The sequence below is a fragment of the Triticum aestivum genome, chromosome 3D, assembly GCF_018294505.1.
Source record: "Triticum aestivum cultivar Chinese Spring chromosome 3D, IWGSC CS RefSeq v2.1, whole genome shotgun sequence".
NCBI lineage: Eukaryota > Viridiplantae > Streptophyta > Magnoliopsida > Poales > Poaceae > Triticum > Triticum aestivum.
The window spans coordinates 429,033,420-429,057,831 of NC_057802.1; the positions used below are offsets into that span (position 1 = coordinate 429,033,420).

The 24,412-nt window shown below is 44.9% G+C and overlaps 1 protein-coding gene across 1 annotated transcript; it reads right to left on the reverse strand.

Moving 5' to 3' along the window:
* Nucleotides 1–19,242: 19,242 nt before the first annotated feature.
* On the reverse strand, nt 19,243–23,553 carry LOC123079378 (protein ULTRAPETALA 1). Its single transcript, XM_044502149.1, has 3 exons — nt 22,560–23,553; nt 20,779–21,103; nt 19,243–19,732 (listed from the first exon to the last, which is right to left on the reverse strand). The coding sequence occupies exons 1-3, from the start codon at nt 22,762–22,764 to the stop codon at nt 19,558–19,560; spliced, it is 705 nt and encodes a 234-aa protein (XP_044358084.1). The 5' UTR covers nt 22,765–23,553; the 3' UTR covers nt 19,243–19,557.
* Between the last annotated feature and the right edge of the window lie 859 nt (nt 23,554–24,412).

Genomic DNA, 24,412 nt, shown 5'->3' on the forward strand with positions numbered 1-24,412 from the left:
TGATTTCTCTCTGATCGGGTTTAAGCCCAATCTGATCATAGTCTGTAGCGATCCCCAGGGCGGCGATGCAATCCAGGAGTTCGTTTAAAGACGACAAATCCGCCGGATCCATCCGTTTGGAGTATCCGGGGCCAACACGGAGACGATTTTCGATGACTTGGGAAGTCATCATCGGCTTAACGGCCGAACGGGCGGCCATGGTAAAGCTGCCCAGCCGGAGGGTTTGGCCTGAGGCCAGGGCTCCTCCGGAAGTGATGTTGTCTTTGATAACAAGGCGATCCATCAATCCTGTCGTCGACGCCACAGAGGAACTCTCAATGAAAGCACCAATGTCGGTGTCAAAACCGGCAGATCTCGGGTAGGGGGTCCTGAACTATGCGTCTGAGGATCGAAGGTAACAGGGGACAGGGACACGATGTTTTACCCAGGTTCGGGCCCTCTTGATGGAGGTAATACCCTACTTCCTGCTTGATTATCTTGGATGAATAAGGGGTTTACAAGAGTTGATCTACCTCGAGATCGCAATGGCTAAACCCTAGATGTCTAGCCTGTATGATTATGATTACCTCTACGGACTAAACCCTCCGGTTTATATAGACACCGGAGGGGCCTAGGTTTGTACAGAGTCGGTTGACAGGAAAAGGAATCTTCACATCCGAACGCCAAGCTTGCCATCCACGCAAAGGAGGGTCCCATCCGGACACGGGAGGAAGTCTTTTGTCTTGTATCTTCACGGCCCATTAGTCCAGCCCACGTCACATAGCCCAGACGCCAGAGGACCCCTTAATCCATGACTCTCTCACTCACCTCGGGCTCCCTCTTCTGTACTTCTTTGGCCCACTGGATATCTTCTGGTCCAAAAAAATCCACAAAAAGTTTTGCTGCCTTTGGACTCCGTTTGGTATTGATTTCCTGCGATGTAAAAAACATGCAAAAAACAGCAACTGGCACTCGGCACTATGTCAATTGGTTAGTACCAAAAAATGATATAAAATGACTATAAAATGATTGTAAAACATCCAATAATGATAATATAACAGCATGGAACAATCAAAAATTATAGATACGTTGGAGACGTATCAGTAGTACCGCTCATGAGTGGTAGTACTGCCCCTACCACCGCTGCTAGTTCCGCCTGGGCTCTCGCTCTCATTCCCCTTCCCCCTCTAAGGCCCATGCTATCAGCCTTCACGGTAGTACCGCTGGGGCTCGTAGTAGTACCGCTGCCCTGGCGGTAGTAGCGCTCCCATGAGCGGTAGTACCGCTCTGTGCGGGCTGAGGAGGGCATAATGGTTGGATTGGTACCCCCACTATAAAAGGAGGTCTTCTTCTCCAAGAAGATTGACCTCTTTTCCCCCAAGCTCCATTGTTGCTCCAAAGCTCATTTTCGCCCGATCTCTCTCCCTAGCCAATCAAACTTGTTGATTTTCTAGGGATTGGTTGAGAAGGCCCGGATCTACACTTCCACTAAGAGAAATTTGATTCCCCCCACTAATCCCTTGCGGATCTTGTTACTCTTGGGTGTTTGAGCACCCTATATGGTTGAGGTCACCTCTGAGCCACATTCCATTGTGGTGAAGCTCCGTGGTATCGTTGGGAGCCTCCAATCAAGTTGTGGAGATAGCCCCAACCTTGTTTGTAAAGGTTCGGTCACCGCCTTCAAGGGCACCACTAGTGGAATCACGGCATCTCACATTGTGTGAGGGCGTGAGGTGAATACGGTGGCCCTAGTGGCTTCTTGGGGAGCATTGTGCCTCCACACCGCTCCAACGGAGACGTACTTCCCCCAATGGGAAGGAACTTCGGTAACACATCCTCGTCTCCACCGGCTCCACTTGTGGTTATCTCTTCCCTTTACTTTGTGCAAGCTTTTATTGTGTTGTATCCTTTGCTTTCACTTATTGTTGTTGTTGGTTACATCATATAGGTTGTTCACCTAGTTACACATCTAGACCACCTATTTGTTGCTAAACCTAATTTGTTAATAAAAGCTAAAAATTGTTAGTTGCCTATTCACCCCCCCCCCCTCTAGTCAACCATATCGATCCTTTCACCTGAGGAGATCACATCCCCATCACCGTCACCACGCCGTCGTGCTGCCGGAACTCATCTACTACCTCGTCGTCTTGCTGGATCAAAAAGGTGGAGGACGTCACTGAGCTGAACATGTGTAGAACATGGAGGTGTCGTGCGTTCGGTACTAGAGCGGCTGGAGTGCGAAGAAAGTTTGACTACATCAACCGTGTTGTGAAATGCTTCTGCTTACGGCCTACGAGGGTACATAGACACACTCTCCCCCTCTCGTTGCTATGCATCTCTATGGATAGATCTTGCGTGTGCATAGTTTTTTTTTGTTTTCCATGCAACGTTTCCCAACATTATTCTGTCATGGAAAACCTCCTTCATAACATCAAACAACCATTGTTTTGTCATGAAGAACCTCCTTGCAACTTTAAAATGAATTATGATAATAGATATAGAGGAAATACACTGATAGAAATACTGTAACCTTTTACCATCCATCAAAATATTTTAACCTCATTATTTTTTGGTCATTTAGGCCGTTCGAAGTTTTTTGCAACAATTTGCAATATAGGCAATCGAGTTGATATCCTTGTGATTAACATTTTAACCACAATACCGAAGAATCAATGATTAACAAATTGATCATTTTTCCCAAGAACTACACTTTACTTGACCAACCACCTCTGCATCTCACAACTCGTATGACATTCATACCTGAGATGGACATTCCAGTCTTCTTTTCTTTCTCCATTTTACTTCTTATAGTTTTACTTCAATATTTCTCTTACTCTCAGAATAAACAACAACTTTAAGAGCGACGTGAGCCCCGAACTTCCCTAGGCGTGTAAGTCTCATTACATCCTTTGGTTTTGTTCTTTCTTTACAAGTTTTCACCGTCAACACATGACTAGCTTTCTTCCGAATCTTACACATTTCAGTCTTAAACATAGTTGAACACTTCACTAGAATTTGCAAACAAAACACTTCTTGAGATATCGTATATCTTTTAGCCTTTGTTTGTTTCTGAAAACAATTTTCAGTTCCAAGAACATCACATAACTATCCCAATTTTGAAGGTCGGGTTTCCCAGAAGCAAGCAGACTGTAATGCAATTCTAGCTTTTGGATCGAAGGACGTGAGTCTTGTCATCCATAGGCAAGAGAGTATTGTAAACATGTAGTAGGACAAAATCCTTCTTGGCACTTTTAGAGGACGATCCTCTCAAACATAAAATTTCAACCAGATAAATAACAGTCAATCAATTTCAACAACAAAGGTGGAACTGTGAGCCATAATTCTACAACTATAATGCAGACTACATATAGACATTGTTCATAATTAATATTCACTAGTTATGAAAATTAATTAATACATAATTGTGCTCCCACTCAAATAAATATCTCTCATAATTGATAATGAGTGATTCAAGATCCAAGACTAGTTCTGAGCCATTGATGTGGACATCACTGATGACGAGAATTTTGATTGGTGGGCAAACTTTTGCCAATCATATCTCCATATGACTCTTGTGTCATCTTTCGATGTTTTGTGCTCCGAGCTCAGAATGATTCTGCTAGAACTTCAAGATAATCGAGTGCTATGTGCAAGCATGGCCTGACCATCCCCGTCTTACACCTCACATCCCGTTTGTGCCCATGTGGACATGACCCACTCCGGAACGCTACGTGTTATAGACAGTTGCAACACTCGGAAGAGCACCTTTTAACTTGATATTTACTTGTGAGAGATCACCCTAATAATTGACTAATGCGCAATCAAAGGGTGCAAACAACAAAGGGATAAACATCTCAAGCAATTCATAATAGCATGGTATGGTATAACCTTGGGCGCCGGGATTTCTCCGTGATCGTCTTCAATCTCCAGTTGAAGCAACGTGACGGCCAATATTTTCTTGTCGTGGCAACCGTTTCAAAAACGTTGTCATGGCGGCAATCACAGAAAACTTGTCATGGCGATCGTTTCACAAAACGTTGTCGTGGCACTAAAATTTGAAATTCTGCCTTGGCACAAAATTATAGCTCATCGTCCTGCGCCTTGGTACACCTTCTCCTCGTCGGGGTCCTCCGTGTACATCTTGCCACCATCACCTGTAACCTACCTCTACGATATTTACATTAAGGTGGCAATCTCGTGGCTCCGGCCATCATGCCGTGACGCGCAGGCCATTTAACATTACAACATATAACCATCTCATACATAAACTCATTATCATGACGAAGGCTATACCACATCATATGCAAACCCTGCAAAACCAAGTTAGACGTCCTCTAATCGGTTTGGCAAATTTTAATTATGTGGCTTCTAGGGTTTCCGGAAAAAACTAGCTACCTACATGCACACCATAAACTGATAATCCTTGTTGCTAGATTAACTTTCAAGGTGTGTGAAAGAAGTGACTTGATTAAAAATCTCATTCCCCCACACTAAACTTCATCAAATACGCGTGACCCCCTAGAAGATCACCCATCTTCATTGCCCCCTTGCATACGCGATGTTCACTATTCTTGACTATGGTGAAGCCCAAGGAACTGTTAGCATATCGTCGACAGCCAGAGCCAATCGATTGTCAGAACCTTGTGAAAAGTGACACCATGCCGTCAATGAACTGAACCGAAGCAACACTCGAGGGAAGCATAGCATGAACATCACCCTCACATCCACATGTGATCTAGATCGCAACCTGCATCTACTCATAGAACCTCTCATGATGCCACTACTGGGAAACATAGTAGAAAACAAAAAAATCGCCCTACGTGTTGGGGAACGTAGCATGCAATTTATAAAAAAATTCTATGCTCATGCAAGATCTATCTAGGAGATGCATAGCAACGAGAGGGGAGAGTGTGTCCATGTACCCTCGTAGACCGAAAGTGGAAGCGTTAGTTTAACGCGGTTGATGTAGTCGAACGTCTTTGCGATCCAACTGATCAAGTACCGAACGTACGGCACCTCCGAGTTCAGCACACGTTCAGCTCGATGACGTCCCTCAAACTCCTGATCCAGCAGAGGGTCGAGGGATAGTTTCGTCAGCACGACGGCGTGGTGACGGTGATGGTGATGTGATCCATGCAGGGCTTCACCTAAGCACTACGTGAATATGACCGGAGGAGTAAACCGTGGAGAGAGACGCCGCACACGGCTTGGAACAATTGGTGTGTCTCCAAGGGGTGCCCTGCCCGCGTATATAAAGGAGGGAGAGGAAGGAGGCCGGCCCTAGGGGCATGCCAAGAGGGGGGTCCTACTAGGACTCCCAGTCCTAGTAGGATTCAGCCCCCTCCTATTCCTTCTCATGGAGGGGGAAAGAGAGAAGGAGAGGGAGAGGGGGGAGGAAAGGGGGGTCGCGCCCCCTTCCCCTTGTCCAATTCGGACAGCCCATGGGGGGCGCGCCTCCCCTTGTGGGCTCCCTCTCTCTCCCCTATGGCCCATAGTGGCCCATTACTTTCCCCGGGGGGGTTCCAGTAACCTCCCGGTACTCCAAAAATACCCGAAACAATCCGGAACCATTCCAGTGTCCGAATATCATCGTCCAATATATCAATCTTTACCTCTTGACCATTTCAAGACTCCTCGTCATGTCCGTGATCTCATCCGGGACTCCGAACAATCTTAGGTCACCAAAACACATAACTCATAATACAAATCGTCATCGAACGTTAAGCGTGCGGACCCTACGGGTTCGAGAACTATGTAGACATGACCGAGACACATCTCCGATCAATAACTAATAGCGGAACCTAGATGCTCATATTGGTTCCTACATATTCTACGAAGATCTTTATCGATCAAACCGCAATGACAACATACTTATTCCCTTTGTCATCGGTATTTTACTTGCCCAAGATTCGATCGTCGGTATTTTACCGGCAAGTCTCTTTACTCGTTTCGTAATGCATCATCCCGCAACTAACTCATTAGTCAAATTTCTTGCAAGGCTTATTGTGATGTGCATCACTGAGAGGGCCCAGAGATACCTCTCCGATACTCGGAGTGACAAATCCTAATCTCGATCTATGCCAACCCAACAAACACCTTCGAAGACACCTGTAGAGCATCTTTATAATCACCCAGTTACGTTGTGACGTTTGATAGCACACAAGGTGTACCTCCGGTATTCGGGAGTTGCATAATCTCATAGTCAGAGGAATATGTATAAGTCATGAAGAAAGCAATAGCAATAAAACTTAACTATCATTATGCTAAGCTAATGGATGGGTCTTGTCCATCACATCATTCTCTAATGATGTGATCCCGTTCATCAAATGACAACACATGTCTATGGTTAGGAAACTTAACCATCTTTGATTAACGAGCTAGTCAAGTAGAGGCATACTAGGGATACTCTGTTTTGTCTATGTATTCACACATGTATCAAGTTTCCGGTTAATACAATTCTAGCATGAATAATAAACATTTATCATGATATAAGGAAATATAAATAACAACTTTATTATTGCCTCTAGGGCATATTTCCTTCAATCTCCCACTTGCACTAGAGTCAATAATCTAGATTACATTGTAATGATTCTAACACCCATGGAGACTTGGTGTTGATCATGTTTTGCACGTGGAAGAGGTTTAGTCAACGGGTCTGCAACATTCAGATCTGTATGTATTTTGCAAATCTCTATGTCTCCCTCCTTGACTTGATCGCGGATGGAGTTGAAGCGTCTCTTGATGTGTTTGCTTCTCTTGGGAAATCTAGATTCCATCGCTAAGGCAATTGCTCCAGTATTGTCACAAAAGATTTTCATTGAACCCGATGCACTAGGTATTACACCTAGATCGGATATGAACTCCTTCATCCAGACTCCTACATTCGCTGCTTCCGAAGCAGCTATGTACTACGCTTCACACGTAGATCCCACCACGATGCTCTGCTTGGAACTGCACCAACTGAAGCTCCACCATTCAATATAACTACGTATCCGGTTTGCGACTTAGAGTCATCCGGATCAGTGTCAAAGCTAGCATCGATGTAACCATTTACGACGAGCTCTTTGCCACCTCCATAAACGAGAAACATATCCTTAGTCCTTTTCAGGTATTTCAAGATGTTCTTGACCGCTGTCCAGTGATCCACTCCTGGATTACTTTGGTACCTCCCTGCTAAACTTATAGCAAGGCACACATCAGGTCTGGTACACAGCATTGCATACATGATAGAACCTATGGATGATGCATAGGGAATGACTTTCATTTTCTCTCTATCTTCTGAAGTGGTCGGGCATTGAGTCTGACTCAACTTCACACCTTGTAACACAGGCAAGAAACCTTTCTTTGACTGATCCATTTTGAACTTCTTCAAAACTTTATCAAGGTATGTGCTTTGCGAAAGTCCAATTAAGCGTCTTGATCTATCTCTATAGATCTTGATGCCCAATATATATAGCAGCATCACCGAGGTCTTTCATTAAAAAAATTCTTATTCAAGTATCCTTTTATGCTATCCAGAAATTATATATCATTTCCAATCAACAATATGTCATCCACATATAATATTAGAAATGCTACAGAGCTCCCACTCACTTTCTTGTAAATATAGGCTTCTCCAAAAGTCTATATAAAACCATATGCTTTGCACAAAGCATATATTCCAACTCCGAGAGGCTTGCACTAGTCCATAAATGGATCGCTAGAGCTTGCACACTTTGTTAGCACCTTTAGGATCGACAAAACCTTCTGGTTGCATCATATACAACTCTTCTTTAAGAAATCCATTAAGGAATGCAGTTTTGACATCTATTTGCCAAATTTCATAATCATAAAATGCGGCAATTGCTAACATGATTCGGACAGACTTAAGCATCGCTACGGGTGAGAATGTCTCATCGTAGTCAACTCCTTGAACTTGTCGAAAACCTTTCGCAACAAGTCGAGCTTTGTAGACAGTAACATTACCGTCAGTGTCAATCTTCTTCTTAAAGATCCATTTATTTTCTATGGCTTGCCGATCATCGGGCAAGTCAACCAAAGTCCATACTTTGTTCTCATACATGGATCCCATCTCAGATTTCATGGCCTCAAGCCATTTCGCGGAATCTGGGCTCATCATCGCTTCCTCATAGTTCATAGGTTCGCCGTGGTCTAGTAACATGACTTCCAAAACAGGATTACCGTACCACTCTGGTGCGGAACGTACTCTTGTTGACCTACGAGGTTCGGTAGTAACTTGATCTGAAGTTTCATGATCATCATCATTAGCTTCCTCACTAATTGGTGTAGGCATCACTAGAACTGATTTCTGTGATGAACTACTTTCCTTCGAGAGAAGGTACAACTACCTCATCAAGTTCAACTTTCCTCCCACTCACTTCTTTCGAGAGACACTCCTTCTATAGAAAGGATCCATTCTTAACAACAAAGATCTTGCCTTTGAATCTGTGATAGAAGGTGTACCTAACAGTTTCTTTCGGGTATCCTCTGAAGACGCACTTCTTCAATTTGGGTTCGAGCTTATCAAGTTGAAGCTTTTTCACATAAGAATCGCAGCCCCAAACTTTAAGAAACGACAGCTCAGGTTTCTTGCTAAACCATAGTTCATATGGTGTCGTCTCAACGGATTTAGATGGCGCCCTATTTAAAGTGGATGCAGCCGTCTCTAAAGCATAACCCCTAAACGATACTGGTAAATCGGTAAGAGACATCATAGATCGTACCATATCTAATAAAGTACGATTACGACGTTGGGACACACCATTACGTTGTGGTGTTCTAGGTGGCGTGAGTTGCGAAACTATTCCACATTGTTTCAAATGAAGACCAAACTCGTAACTCAAATATTCGCCTCCGCGATCAGATCGTAGAAACTTTATTTTCTTGTTATGATGATTTTCCACTTCACTCTGAAATTCTTTAAACTTTTCAAATATTTCAGACTTATGTTTCATCAAGTAGATATACCCATATCTGCTCAAATCATCTGTGAAGGTCAGAAAATAACAATACCCGCCGCGAGCCTCAACACTCATCGGACCGCATACATCAGTATGTAGTAATTGCAATAAGTCAGTGGCTCGCTTCATTGTTCCGGAGAACGGAGTTTTAGTCATTTTGCCCATGAGGCATGGTTCGCAAGCATCAAGTGATTCCAAAAGCCCATCAGCATGGAGTTTCTTCATGCACTTTACACCAATATGACCTAAACAGCAGTGCCACAAATAAGTTGCACTATCATTATTAACTTTGCATCTTTTGGCTTCAATATTATGAATATGTGTATCGCTACGATCGAGATTCAAAAAAATAGACCACTCATCAAGGGTGCATGACCATAAAAGATATTACTCATATAAATAGAACAACCATTATTCTCTGACTTAAATGAATAACCGTCTCGCATCAAACAAGATCCAAATATAATGTTCAGGCTCAACGCTGGCACCAAATAACAATTATTCAGGTCTAAAACTAATCCCGAAGGTAGATGTAGAGGTAGCGTGGCGACGGCGATCACATTGAACTTGGAACCATTTCTGACGCGCATCGTCACCTCATCCTTAGCCAATCTTCGTTTAACCTGTAGCCCCTGTTTCGAGTTGCAAATATCAGCCGCTTCCAGTGACCAGTCCCTTTGCAGTAGAAGCACTCAGTTTCAGGCTTAGTTCCAGACTTGCGCTTCTTCCCGGGAGTAGCAAATTGCTTTCTATTCTTCTTGAAGTTCCCCTTCTTACCTTTGCCCTTTTTCTTGAAACTAGTGGTCTTGTTAACCATCAACACTTGATGCTCCTTCTTGATTTCTACCTCCGCAGCCCTAAGCATTGCGAAGAGCTCGGGAATTGTCTTTTCCATCCCTTGCATATTATAGTTCATCACGAAGCCTTTATAGCTTGGTGGTAGTGATTGAAGAACTCTGTCAATGACACTATCATCCGGAAGATTAACTCCCAGCTGAGTCAAGTGGTTATGATACACAGACATTTTGAGTATATGTTCACTGGCAGAAATGTGCTCCTCCATCTTGCAGCTATAGAACTTGTTGGAGACTTCATATCTCTCAACTCGGGCATTTGCTTGAAATATTAACTTCAACTCCTGGAACATCTCATATGCTCCATAACGTTCAGAACATCTTTGAAATCCCGATTCTAAGCCGTAAAGCATGGCACACTAAACTATCGAGTAGTCATCAGATTTCGCTTGCCAGACGTTCATAACGTCCGGAGTTGCTCCTGCAGCAGGCCTTGCACCTAGCGGTTCTTCAAGGACATAATTCTTCTGTGCAGCAATGAGGATAATCCTCAAGTTACGGACCCAATCCGTGTAGTTGCTACCATCATCTTTCAACTTAGCTTTCTCTAGGAACGCGTTAAAATTCAAGGGAACGGTAGCACGGGCCATTGATCTACAACAACATAGATATGCAAAAACTATCAGGACTAAGTTCATGATAAATTAAGTTCAATTAATCATATTACTCAAAGAACTCCCACTTAGATAGACATCCCTCTAGTCATCTAAATGATCACGTGATCCATATCAACTAAACCATGTCCGATCATCACGTGAGATGTAGTAGTTTTCAATGGTGAACATCTCTATGTTGATCATATCTACTATATGATTCACGTTTGACCTTTCGGTCTCAGTGTTCCGAGGCCATGTCTACACATGCTAGGCTCGTCAAGTTTAACCCGAGTATTCTACACGTGCAAAACTGTCTTGCACCCGTTGTATGTGAACGTAGAGCTTATCACACCCGATCATCACGTGGTGTCTCGGCACGATGAACTGTCGCAACGGTGCATACTCAGTGAGAACACTTATACCTTGAAATTTAGTGAGGGGTCATCTTATAATGTTGCCGCCGTACTAAAAAAAATAAGATGCATAAAAGATAAACATCACATGCAATCAAAATATGTGACATGATATGGCCATCATCATCTTGTGCCTTTGATCTCCATCTCCAAAGCACCATCATGATCTCCATCGTCACTGTCTTGACACCTTGATCTCTATCGTAGCGTCGTTGTCGTCTTGCCAACTATTGCTTCTACAACTATCGCTACCGCATAGTGATAAAGTAAAGCAATTACATGGCGATTGCATTTCATACAATAAATCGACAACCATAAGGCTCCTGCCAGTTGCCGATAACTTTTACAAAACATGATCATCTCATACAATAACGTATATCATGTCTTGACCATATCACATCACAACATGCCCTGCAAAAACAAGTTAGACGTCCTCTACTTTGTTGTTGCAAGTTTTATGTGGCTTCTACGGGCTTCTAGCAAGAACCGTTCTTACCTACGCATCAAAACCAACGATTTTTTGTCAAGTGTGTTGTTTTAACCTTCAACAAGGACAGGCCGTAGTCAAATTTGATTCAGCTAAAGTTGGAGAAACAGACACCCGCCAGCCACCTTTATGCAAAACAAGTTGCATGTCTGTCGGTGGAACCGATCTCATGAACGTGGTCATGTAACGTTGGTCCAGGCCGCTTCATCCAACAATACCGCCGAATCAAAATAAGACGTTGGTGGTAAGCAGTATGACTATTATCGCCCACAACTCTTGTGTTCTACTCGTGCATATCATCTACGCATAAACCTGGCTCGGATGCCACTGTTGGGGAATGTGGCATGCAATTTCAAAAAAACTCCTACGCTCACACAAGATCTATCTAGGAGATGCATAGCAACGAGAGGGGGAGAGTGTGTCCACGTACCCTCATAGGCCGAAAGCGGAAGCGTTAGTTTAACGCGGTTGATGTAGTCGAACGTCTTCGCGATCCAACCGATCAAGTACCGAACTATGGCACCTTCGAGTTCAGCACACGATTAGCTCGATGACGTCCCTCGAACTCTTGATCCAGCAGAGGGTCGAGGGAGAGTTTCGTCAGCATGACGGCGTGGTGACGGTGATGTGATTCGCGCAGGGCTTGTCCTAAGCACTACGTGAATATGACCGGAGGAGTAAACCGTGGAGAGAGACGCCGCACATGGCTTGGAACAATTGGTGTGTCTCCAAGGGGTGCCCTGCCCACGTATATAAAGGAGGGAGAGGGAGGAGGCCGGCCCTAGGGGCGCGCCAAGAGGGGGAGTCCTACTAGGACTACCAGTCCTAGTAGGATTCGGCCCCCCTCCTATTCCTTCTCATGGAGGGGGTAAAGGGAAGGAGAGGGAGAGGGGGAAGGAAAGGGAGGCCGCGCCCCCTTCCCCTTGTCCAATTAGGACAGCCCATGGGAGGGGGAGCCACCCCTTGTGGGCTCCCATCTCTCTCCTCTATGGCCCATAGTGGCCCATTACTTTCCCCGGGGGGTTCCGGTAACCTCCCGGTACTTCGAAAAATACCCGAAACGATCCGGAACCATTCCGGTGTCCGAATATCATCGTCCAATATATCAATATTTACCTCTCGACCATTTCGAGACTCCTCGTCATGTCCGTGATCTCATCCGAGACTCCTAACAATCTTCGGTCACCAAAACACATAACTCATAATACAAATCGTCATCGAACGTTAAGCGTGCGGACCCTACGGGTTCGAGAACTATGTAGACATGACCGAGACACATCTCTGATCAATAACCAATAGCGGAAACTGGATGCTCATATTGGTTCCTACATATTATACGAAGATCTTTATCGGTCAAACCGTAATGATAGCATACGTTATTCCCTTTGTCATCGGTATGTTACTTGCCCGAGATTCGATCGTCGGTATCATTATACCTAGTTCAATCTCGTTACCGGCAAGTCTATTTACTTGTTCTGTAATGCATCATCCTGCAACTAACTCATTAGTCACATTGCTTGCAAGGCTTATTGTGATGTGCATCACTGAGAGGGCCCAGAGATACCTCTCCGATACTCGGAGTGACAAATCCTAATCTCGATCTATGCCAACCCAACAAACACCTTCGAAGACACCTGTAGAGCATCTTTATAATCACCCAGTTACGTTGTGACGTTTGATAGCACACAAGGTGTACCTCCGGTATTCGGGAGTTGCATAATCTCATAGTCAGAGGAATATGTATAAGTCATGAAGAAAGCAATAGCAATAAAACTTAACTATCATTATGCTAAGCTAATGGATGGGTCTTGTCCATCACATCATTCTCTAATGATGTGATCCCGTTCATCAAATGACAACACATGTCTATGGTTAGGAAACTTAACCATCTTTGATTAACGAGCTAGTCAAGTAGAGGCATACTAGGGACACTCTGTTTTGTCTATGTATTCACACATGTATCAAGTTTCCGGTTAATACAATTATAGCATGAATAATAAAAATTTATCATGATATAAGGAAATATAAATAACAACTTTATTATTGCCTCTAGGGCATATTTCCTTCACTACGATCACCCAGGAACAATATGAAGATCCATAACGGGTTGAGATCAACAATCGTTACCGACTTCAGGAGTGCAGCGGAAGTAGATGAGTTAGTGTAGATCTTATTTGGAGTCCCTCGAACGTCGATGATGATCCCGTGAACCGCCCTCGAACGTCGATGATGATCACGTGAACCGGCCTCGAACATAAGACCGTAAGCACGGCCTCTCTACTTGGTTGCAAGCATACAGTCTTCACGATCCGACAGCGCTTCATCGTCCAGAGCTAATCATCGCCGGAGAATTAGAGGGAGGAGATTAGAACCACACAGGGCTTGTAATTACGAGGATTAGAGGTGGCTAAGGCTAGGTCTAATTAGTCAATTAGGACCAACACGAACTAGAACTAGATCAACTAGAGGGGGCCCCAAAACTTGTGTTTCCATAGGGTGGAAATCCTCTAGTATATATAGGTTAGAGGGGAGGGAAAGGGCAGCCACCAAAGGGGAAGGAGCCCCCTTGGTGCGCCAGCATTGGGGGGAGGGGATTCCTACTCCCTTCCTAAGTAGGATTCACACCCCCCCCCTCACTTGGAAAGGGGGGCGCCACTTCCACTTGGGCCCTTGTGGCCCAAGTTGCCTTCCACCTCTTGGCCTTTTTAGGCCCGTTGATATTTTAATTAAATATAAAATGTTCTTAATAATTTCATACCATTATATATATAATTTAACATCCCCGGAAACATTTTCCACCCATATATAATTAATTGGTAATACCCGGTATTACCCGATATTCACCTGACCCCGAAACACTTCCGGAACCTCTCGGAACTATTCCGGATATTGATGAAACAATTCCAGAAATATATTCTCATCCCTACCGTTCTACTAACACTTAGCAAATCGTGATTACCTTAAGCTTGTGACCCTGTAGGTTCGGTAATTCATAGACATGAACGATACTCCTTCGTTCAATGACCGATAGCGGAACCGTGGACATCCATATCGGCCTCTATGATTACACGGATGGTGTTCGAGCGAACCTTTGGTTATCATGTGATGTTCCCTTTGCTTCGCGGTACTTTACAAAACCTGGTGTGCATCGGCATCCTTCAAAGTCATCACCATGCTCACTATACCGTTGCTCCCGTTACCGATTTTGTTCTTCTTTCTCATTGACGTGTTCCGGCATACCCGTGACGTAGTCACCTGTGTCTGGCCAGACGATCATGGATGCCGTCACACCGAGAGGGCCCTAATAATATATCTCCATCGTCGGAGTAGCAAATCCCACTCTCGAGTTGTCCGGTCACTTGTTAAACTTTCCTGTGAGCCTGAAAGTTGTCGTTATGATCACCTTGTTACATATGACATTTGAGCAACCCCAAAAACCACCGTCCAGTAGGAAGTGACTGAGACACTCTCATGGTCTGAGGAACTAAAACACATGCTAACACTCCGTGTTATAACAGATGATTTCAGACGATATGATCACATAGTATAACAGACAAGTATTGGGTCGATTCAATACGATCGTTCTTCTAACGTCATATCCTCAATGTTGTTTTAGGACTATCGTTACACTTAACAATATCCTAAGATCCGGAAAATGTTATCACCAACAACACTTGAGCCGGTCTTAGAGGCGAGACCGGGAACCTGTTGTTTACCGTTTATCATTTCACACGTGCATATGAGTTTTCCACTGAATCCCATATTCCAGGATCATAGCAGTTATAGCATGAAATATAAACTCTTAGTTATGAATAACGGAAATATAATAATACAATATTATTGCCTCTAGGGCATTTTTCGAACAAGAAGCAGTACAGTAGAGATAAGTGTTTCCCTCAGTGAGAACCAAGGTTGTCGAACCAATAGGAGAACCAAGCAAATTCCCTTTGACAGCACCTACGCACACAAAAGCAAATACTTGCACCCAACGCAGGCAAGAGGGTTGTCAATCCTCTTGAACTCGCTACTTGCAAGGATTAATTCTGATAGTGATAGATAGATAAAAAGAGAAGTAAAACAAAAATAAAGAAATTGCAACAAGGTATTTTTGGTTTTAATATGATAAAGGTAGACCCCGGGGCCATAGTTTTCACTAGAGGCTTCTCTCTCGACACAACATACAGTGGGTAAACAAATTACTCTTTCTGTCACAAGGTGAGGACATAGGTTTCACTAGTGGCTTCTCTCAAGATAGCATAAGTATTACGGTGGGTGAACAAATTATTGTCGAGCAAATGATAGAATTGAGCATAGTTATGAGAATATCTAGGTATGATCATGTATATAGGCATCACGTCCGTGACAAGTAGACCGACTCCTGCCTGCATCTACTACTATTACTCCACCAAACGACCGCTATCCAGCATGCATCTACGTATTAAGTTCATAACAAACAGAGTAACGCTTTAAGCAAGATGACATGTTGTAGGCAAAGTAAACCCAATCAATATGAATAAACCAATTCGTTTTACCCTTAATGGAGACAATACAATACGTGCCTCACTGCTCCTTCTGTCACAAGGTGAGGACACCACAAGATTGAACCCATCACAAAGCACCTCTCCCACTGAAGATAAATCAATCTAGTTGTCCAAAACAAACGGATAGATCAGAGAGAAATACAAAGCTATAACAATCATGCATAATAAAGTTCAGAAAAGACTCAATTACTTTCAGTGAATAATCTGGTCATAAACCCATAATTCATCGGATCCCAACAAACACACCGCAAAAGAAGATTACATCAGATAGAACTCCAAGAAGATCGAGGAGAACATGGTATTGAAGATTAGAGAGAAGAAGCCATCTAGCTACTAGCTATGGACCCATATGTCTGTGGTAAACTACTCACGCATTATCGGAAGGCAGCGAGGATGACGTAGAAGCCCTCTGTGACCAATTCCCCCTCCGGCAGAGTACCCAAAAAGGCCTCCAGATGGGATCATGGATGAACAAAAGCTTGCGGCGACGGAAAGTGATTCGAGTAGCTCTCTATTGGCTTGGGAATATTTGTGAATTTATGGGATTGGAATTAGGTCAAATGGAGTTGTGTGGGGCCCACGAGCTCAGGGGCGCGCCCTGTGAGCTTGTGGCTCTCTCATAGCTCTTCTGGCCTCCTCCCGAAGCATCTAGGGCCCCTTTTGGTCCAGAAAAAATAACAGTAAAGTTTCATCGTGTTTGGACTTCGTTGGTACTGATTTTATGAAAAGCCAAAAACAAGCAAAAAGACGAGAACTGGCACTGGCACTGGGCATTGGGTTAATAGGTTAGTCCCGAAAAATGATATAAAATAGCATATAAAGCATCCAAGATTTAGAATATAATAGCATGAAACAATCAAAAATTATAGATACGTTGGAGACGTATCAGTAATCATAAGTAGGTTGTTTGTTCAGGTAATCATACGTTGGAGTATCGCTTTTGTTTTTTTGCCACGACTTCTAGGAATGTTCATTCATGATAAGTTTTTGCAAGCACATAGAACATTTGTCAAAGGTTGCCACAGAAAAATCAGAATTTTTTAATTTTTTTTACTATTTTTCGATTTTACTGTTCAAATACTCCAAGTCCCGATGAACAAGGGAACCTTCTAGAAGAGAAGCCCACCAACTCGTTGGATGCAGCTGCGAGGAACAAGATTTCAAAAGTACGCAACAAAAGTTGGAAGATCCAATTCAAAGAGCGACACAATCAGATGAAGGCATGGACTTTTTAGTATCAAGTGTGTTGGGTATTAAGGAGCCTTTGAACCAAATGGTTCCTAATGCAGTTAGACACACTAGGCAAGAGGAATAAAAGGCATTTATTGGTTGCAACATTCCTACTCAAATTGATATGCAACCGCCAAATGATGCTCATTCGGTAGGGAGATGTAAAAGAATAAAGAGAGAAAAGGAATTGAATGGGGGAAACAAGGTCGCGCGCTTGTGCAAGACATGCAACCTAATAGAGTTTGATGATAGTCGCAATTGTCCAACCAAAAAAGGTCAAGGAAAAGAAGCCATGAATGTGCAAGACATGCTTCCAAATGGTGCAGCTTCATAGAGGAAACTCTTGTGAAAGGCAGAGCTTATTAATACCATTTCATTAGTTTTATTTAATTTTCAATCTATGTAATGGATGAGAAATTGTGTTTATTCTCCAATTGTTTGTCCTATTTCTATCACATTTGATGCGTTCGTAATTACTTCCGAGTGGTTTATAGATGCTGCGAATTCCAGTAGTTGATGACGGTTGGAACTTTCTTCTTATTTATGAATATGAATTTGAATGCACATTCACTGGGTTTCAAAGGAGTGGGTAGCTTTTAATCAATGGATTCTTTGGGATGCTAGCTACTGTTAGCATGTATTAGGTGAAGAAGCCTTCAAAATAAATTAGACTGGAACATTAAAGTTATATTACATCATGTAGTATGTGAGAAACACCTCAATTGCCAATAGGAACAAAGTTAAAATGAATTGGATATTTTTTTTGCCATTTCCATTCACATCAGCTTACATTCATTTGTTTTCCTAATCCAATAATCACCATCAATAGGCCTCCCCATTCTAAACTCTGAAGCTATATGTACACACCCAATTGTTTGTACAAGTTCACAATCCACATTCAGGAAGTCAACCTGCAATTATCACAGGCCTACATCAATCAAGAAGGAAAATTTAGAGACATGGTCGACGTTGCTCTACAAAGGGTCCTAGGTTGTACTCGCCGCCCATGCGAATCTGCAACCAGACAGTGCCATCAGGTGGAGGGTCAAAGATTACGATCTAACGAACGATGATGACCGGCTGTAGGGATGCACGAGGGTTGTTGGATGCATAAGATACAACGCCATGTTTAATATGTTCATCATGATCTACACTAGCGAAGCAATGTTTATGTGAGGGGAATTGCGCCCCCCCCCCCCCCCCCCCCCCCCCCCCCCCCCCCCCCGCGGTTTGGCCTCTCCAATACTTGTATTTTGTGTTCTAGCTCCGCCATTGATGATTTGTCTACATCATTTTTTGATATAAACTTAATGAAAAAATTGCTCATATATACATGCCTCATTTGGTTTATAGGATATGATTCTAAAGCGAAAAACAATGCAGGATTGGTTCTTGTCCTTCGTATCTCAATGAGAAAGAAACATTAGCTCAGACCTAATGGGAAAATTCATGTCGTATGAACAAGTGACATTTTTTCCCTGTACATGTCACCTCATTTCTATGACTGTCATATTCCTACTATTTTCCTATTGCGTAAACCAAAGGAACACGTGCATGCATGCTGGTGATGCACGGTGAACCCAGGTGGATAGGATCTCGATCGGGTGGCATAGCCTGCGCGTGGCGCGGTACCGTATGAAGCAGCTGGCGGCTTGGGCCTTGCGGGAAATACAACGTGCAAAAGATGGCAAGCCGCCGCACTGGATCGAGCACGGCTCGCCACCATATTGCATGCTAGCTACGCCTCGCTTTCCTGCCATCCTACGCTTGCTGGGCTATGCATGTCAGTTTTGTCGCCTTCACGCTGCGAGCGAATCTCTCGGTGGATCCACCGTGCCCATGCATGCCACCTCCCATCGCTTTCACCGCTGCACGTACCGGCCACTGCTCCTCGTCCACAGCCAACTCGGGCCGCTGCCATGCCAGGCGCGCGGCCTGTCGCCTTCCCAAGCACCACGGACGGGGGCGCCAAACAGGGCAGGCACTGCTGCGGCGGGGCACCGCACAGGGGCTCGCCACTGTGCGCCGCTGCTCGGCTCCGACCGCCCAACAGTTGCCGCCGCACGCCCAGCCTGTCATGTCGCCGCCCCGGATATCATAGCCATTTTTCCACAATAGGCATGCGCCTTGTTTGCCACACGTTGCATGCATCAAAGCGACGAGATTATACCGACAACACAGAGGTGCATTTCAATGTAAACAATTGGTGAACGGTATGCGGTAACAACAGGTACTACAACTGACTTTGCCTCCCCGGTTGGGTCTTATGGAAACGGAAGCAAAGCGAAGACACGGACGAACGAAACAACATAACAATGTTTTCGTTATCTCTCGGAATAGGGTCCCTCTCCTCCCCGGTGATGTGCCGGGGAGGAAATAGCTACAGAGCCTGCCCCCCTCCGGATCGCCATGGGCAACAGCCAGAGGGAGGGGGTGGGCCTTTTTAGGTGTTCTTAACGAATGCAATGGAACGAATGGCGGCTGAGATGATCATATCCTACTCCTTGGAGTTGCGGTAGAAGTCGACGCAGGTCTGGCATCCGCAGTCGGTGAAGCGGCACATCTCGCACCCGAAGCACACGCACTTCTCGCAGCCCGCGCACGACGCCGCGCGCGAGCACCCCTTGAGCACCTTGCGGCTCCCTCGCTCCTCGTCGTCATCGCAGGTGACGCTGGTGGAATCACAAATGCATATCATGAGCCACAAGTCAGATAGTAAGCGCTATGAGCTGATGCCAGATAAAATAATGGAACAGCATGACTAAGGTTATAATTTAATATTGGCACCTATCCAAACAGAAAGGAGCTGTCAAAGTAAAACTAGGCAAAGCAATGGTTCGATTCGATTTTCTTTTTAAAGCCAAACAAGCAAAGAAAAACAGAAGAGCTACAAACACCTTCAACCATCCCTGATAAAATTTCATATATGATGATATTATGCCAGCAGGCAAAGTTAAGAGATACAGTAATATCAATGATGGTCTACTGTAGTTACAGGCCACACGAATGTGCAGACAACTGACAATACTGGCAACAAACTTACACGGCCATACTTTCACAGCATGTAATACAGGCCAGCAGTTTCTGGTTTCAACTTCCTAGTTCCTACGGTACAATTCTGAAAGTATTGGATTTTACTTCTCGAAAAAAGTATTTCATTTCTGTTGCCACTCATGTGCACTGTGGTCAGAAGTTGCAAAAAATATTTGGTACCACAAGTATGACATTTTATCAGCTTGCAGCGGCCTGCTGCCACAGCAGGCAGTGCCAATAATACCACGGGTGATGTACCTGCTATTTGGATTATTATTAACTAGGTGTCACTACCCTTGTAACTCTACCGGTAGACAAAACAACCTATTTGGGAGTTTGTTTGGCACTCCACATCAGTTTCTTGTTGTTAGTCTTACTGGAGAACAAGGGCCACAGTTCTTTATGTTAACTTGATTGCTTCGGCCCTCTTAATGCTTATTATACTGTGAAACCTAATACTTTTTTATTAGGATTATCTGGTCATTCTCATAGCTGTTATCATCTTATATACATTTCTTGGGCATGAAATTGATATGAACTAATTAATATTGTTAGTGGCACGGTGGATTTCTGTTGGGAGTGCCAAACATGAATTCGGAAAGATGGCACAGAGGAAATAAATGTACGCTACAACTCAATATTTTAAACTAGACTATCGATTAACATAATTGGTTGCAACATATACCTGTCAGCCGTCAAATTTGCACATGTCCGGTTAGGTTTTGCAAGAGCATCATGGTAAATACGGCACTCTTCTTTGGTCCGAAGACGAAACCTCCTCTCCTTGTCACATCTTGTACAGCGGATGAACTCATCACGGTGCAATGGGCGTCCATTACGACTTCTGTTCGAGCCATTAACAGACTTGTTTGACAGGCTGTAGTATTTGAGAAATTCCGTCTTTCCCAGTGGAACCTTTTCTCCATCAATCATGACCCACACGGTGTTCCTCCACTTTCCTGCAGTCTCCCTTCCAGAGTGCTTCTCAAACGCTGAAGGAGTCAGCTTTTCTGAATTCAAGGTAAAAAAAACTCAAATGACAATTATCCTGAATAATTATGATAACAGAAGTTCAAAACTATTGTACAAAGCAGAATAACAACCTGTACGACGGTTTTCTGCGACGAAACACTAAACAGAAAAATTACAGCGTATGGTCATCTGTGATGTCACTCCAGCACAGACAGCACTTATCAAGATAATTCCTAAGAGGTTGGGTGTTGTTTTAGCAAGAAGCACCCCGCTGTATGTACCCAGATCAATAAACAACTTACTGAAGGCCGCCGTCATAACTTATTGGCATAAGGAACTGCATATTTTGAATGCAGAGCCTTTCACCTTTGTTAAATCACACATCAATCTAGGTTTCATAAAGAAACCCTTAAAAACTGGAAGGTGCAGATGTAGATCAAATAAGATACGGCAAGTCGGAACTCGTAAGTGATGCCATCTTTTTCTTTTGTTATTTCACACATTTCTTCCTTCAAAATTAAGCACCAGGCTAGATCAAATAAAGACCTACATTTGATGAAAGGACAAGAGAATGGCTGCTTAACGCGTTGAACTGCCCTAGAGGCATTTTCAGCTAGAGACCTTTTCAGTTGAAGACACTGAACTACGTATGGAGACTCTGAACTCATACGAATGTACAGATAATGCAAGATGACCTACAGTACAGAGTACAGTAAAACCCTCAGTGATACCACAATCATGGTCTACTAAGTTCGGTACGGATACGCTGAAATACAGATATGGAAAACCAAAGGCATCATCAAGATATGTGTCAGAAATAAACGTCCAGGCGATCAGGTAGAACAGAGACAGGAGCAGGCCTACCATATCCTATCCAATGCAAACAACAAGCACCCAAAGGATAGACACGGAAGGGCATGGCCTAAGCAAAGCACAATCTGATACTACATGCAAAACAAAGACCTCAATCAACATAAACAGAGACAGCGAGAACGTGCAGCCTGTCTGAATGCCGAGCACTGCGTGAACAGAGAGGCAACCCGATCATCGCCAGCATGCAGAGAGTACACGAGACAAACTACGTGCGTTAGGTAAGTACAGTACCACGGAAGAAGCGCTTCCATGTTACATGCGCTAGAGAACCTGCGGCATGGAGGTTCGCATAAACCGAAGGAATGATGCAGCCACATTAGTCCCAGAGACGCGCTAGAGATATTCTGACATTGGCCAGAGCAACAATGACAATGCATGGGCGGCGGCGGCGGCAGCATGGGTACACCAAGTAGTAGTAGTACTGGCAGGCAGGCAGGCGACGCCGGGCGCGAGCGGCGCCCAGGCGCATGTACCGGCATTGCATGCAGATCGAGTTAAGAAGCAGCTTGACCAAAAGACCAAACACCGTCCGTGCATAGCATCGATGCACGGACATGAAATCAAGAAAAGAAAAGGGAAAAAAAGTGACCGGACGTGGGCGTATGGTGGTGGGCCACTGACCTTCGCGGCAGCCGGGCGTGCAGTCGCAGCTAATCTCCAGCTCGCCGGACGGGTAGATTAAGAGGCGGCCGACGGCGTCGCCGTAGCGGCGGCTGGTGCATCCGCACATCATCTCCACGAAGCCCTCGCGCAGGCGCAGCCCGCTCACATCCCGGAGTTCCTCCTCGCTGAACAGCGCCGCGCCGCCTCCGTTCGCCGCCGCCATGTCCGTCTCCGACCGAGGACGGGGACCGCCTCAACCACTCCGGGGAAAAGAAAACACCAGAAAGCGATCTGGCCTGCGTCAAATCAAGAAACTGCCGGACGGACAGCGATCGAATACCGAGACGGGGCGGATCAAAGTAAAAGGAAGTTAGGCGAGTAGGTGGACAGGAGGTGGAGATATATAGGGGGTGGAAAACGGTGGAGAAACAAGAATCGAAGCGGCGCCTTTCCACGAGGAACCCCTGCGAATTGGGTTCCCACCAAATCTTGACGAGGGTGGTCTCCGAAGGGGCCGACGAAGAACAATGAATGCAAAAGACGGCTGCTTTTGATCCTAGGCTAAGGAGAACAACGAGCAGAGGCGAGGGCAACTTCTTGTCTCTGCAACAGACGATTTGGGGGAGAGTCCAGATCGCCCAAGACTACCCGAAAAAGCGGATCTGGGTAGGGGGCGCGCAGGCTTCAAGGAATGCCTCCTTCCCCAGCTCCAGCCCTCCCGGTGGCTATGGCTGCCGGGGGTTTGGAGAGGGAGGGGAGGGCGAGGTGGGGTGGAGAGAGGGGGAGGTGGAGGAGGATAGGAGATGGAGCTCGGCGTTGTGCGGGTGCCGGCCTTTTAACCTATGGACGGATGGGAGGATATCTGTGTGTTCCTCTCTTCTCCACGGGCACTCCATGTTAGATCAAGTGTGCTTCCACTGTTTCCATTATTGCTAGTTAGAGCTGTTTATTCTACTAATTTGGATTTCAGAATAGCCAGAAGAAATTCATTGTGTGTTAGAACAATTTAGGGACGACATGGTAAACTAGTAACTGCCAGAGGAGAGGGGGGGGGGGGGTTGTTGCGGTGGCGGCGGGTCGACGGAACCCTAGAGTTACCAACATGACCTAGGGCAAAGGTCGGTCCTCTCGGCTTTGCTGGGCCCGCATATAGGGCTAGCTCGGTTGTGTTGTATGCGGTCCATTAGGAGGCGCACTACTCTCTGGGCCCTCGTATGGGACCGTCCTGTAGGCCCACTGCTCTCTAGGCCTGCATACGGGATCTAGGGTTATCCAACATGACCTAGGGCAAAGGTCTGTCCTCTCGGATTTGCTGGGCCCGCATATAGGACATAGCTCGGTCGTGTTGTATGCGGTCCATTAGGAGGCTCACTACTTTGAGCTGATATTCAAAACTACAATGTAGAATAGAAAAGGTAAAAGCCGCATGCTCGGCGGTGAGGCGCCCCGCATGACTTAGGGTAATATCGGTCCTCTCGGATTTGTCGGGCTCGCATATGGGACCTAGCTTGGTTGTGTTGTATGCGGTCCATTAGGAGGCTCGCTACTCTAAGTTGACTATTCAAAACAACAATGTAGAATAGAAAAGGTAAAAGCCGCATGTTCAGCAGTGAGGCACCCCGCATGACCTAGCGCAGCGTCGGTCCTCTTGGGTTTGTTGGGCTTGCATATGGGACCCAGCCTGGTTGTGTTATATGCGGTCCATTAGGAGATTCACTACTCTAAATTGACTATTCAAAACTACATGTAGAACAGAAAAGGTAAAAGCCGCATGTTCGGCGGTGAGGCACCCCGCATGACCTAGAGCAACGTCGATCCTCTCAGGTTTGCTGGGCTCGCATATGGGGCCTAGCTCGGTTGCATTGTATGCA

Excerpts from the sequence above, each read along its gene's own strand:
- LOC123079378 (XM_044502149.1), bottom strand. The coding sequence starts at position 22,764 with ATGGCGGCGGCGAACGGAGGCGGCGCGGCGCTGTTCAGCGAGGAGGAA. Across the intron at positions 21,104-22,559 it reads CACGCCCGGCTGCCGCGAAG|AAAAGCTGACTCCTTCAGCG; the intron begins GTCAGTGGCCCA and ends CCTTGAATTCAG. Across the intron at positions 19,733-20,778 it reads GCAAATTTGACGGCTGACAG|CGTCACCTGCGATGACGACG; the intron begins GTATATGTTGCA and ends TGATTCCACCAG.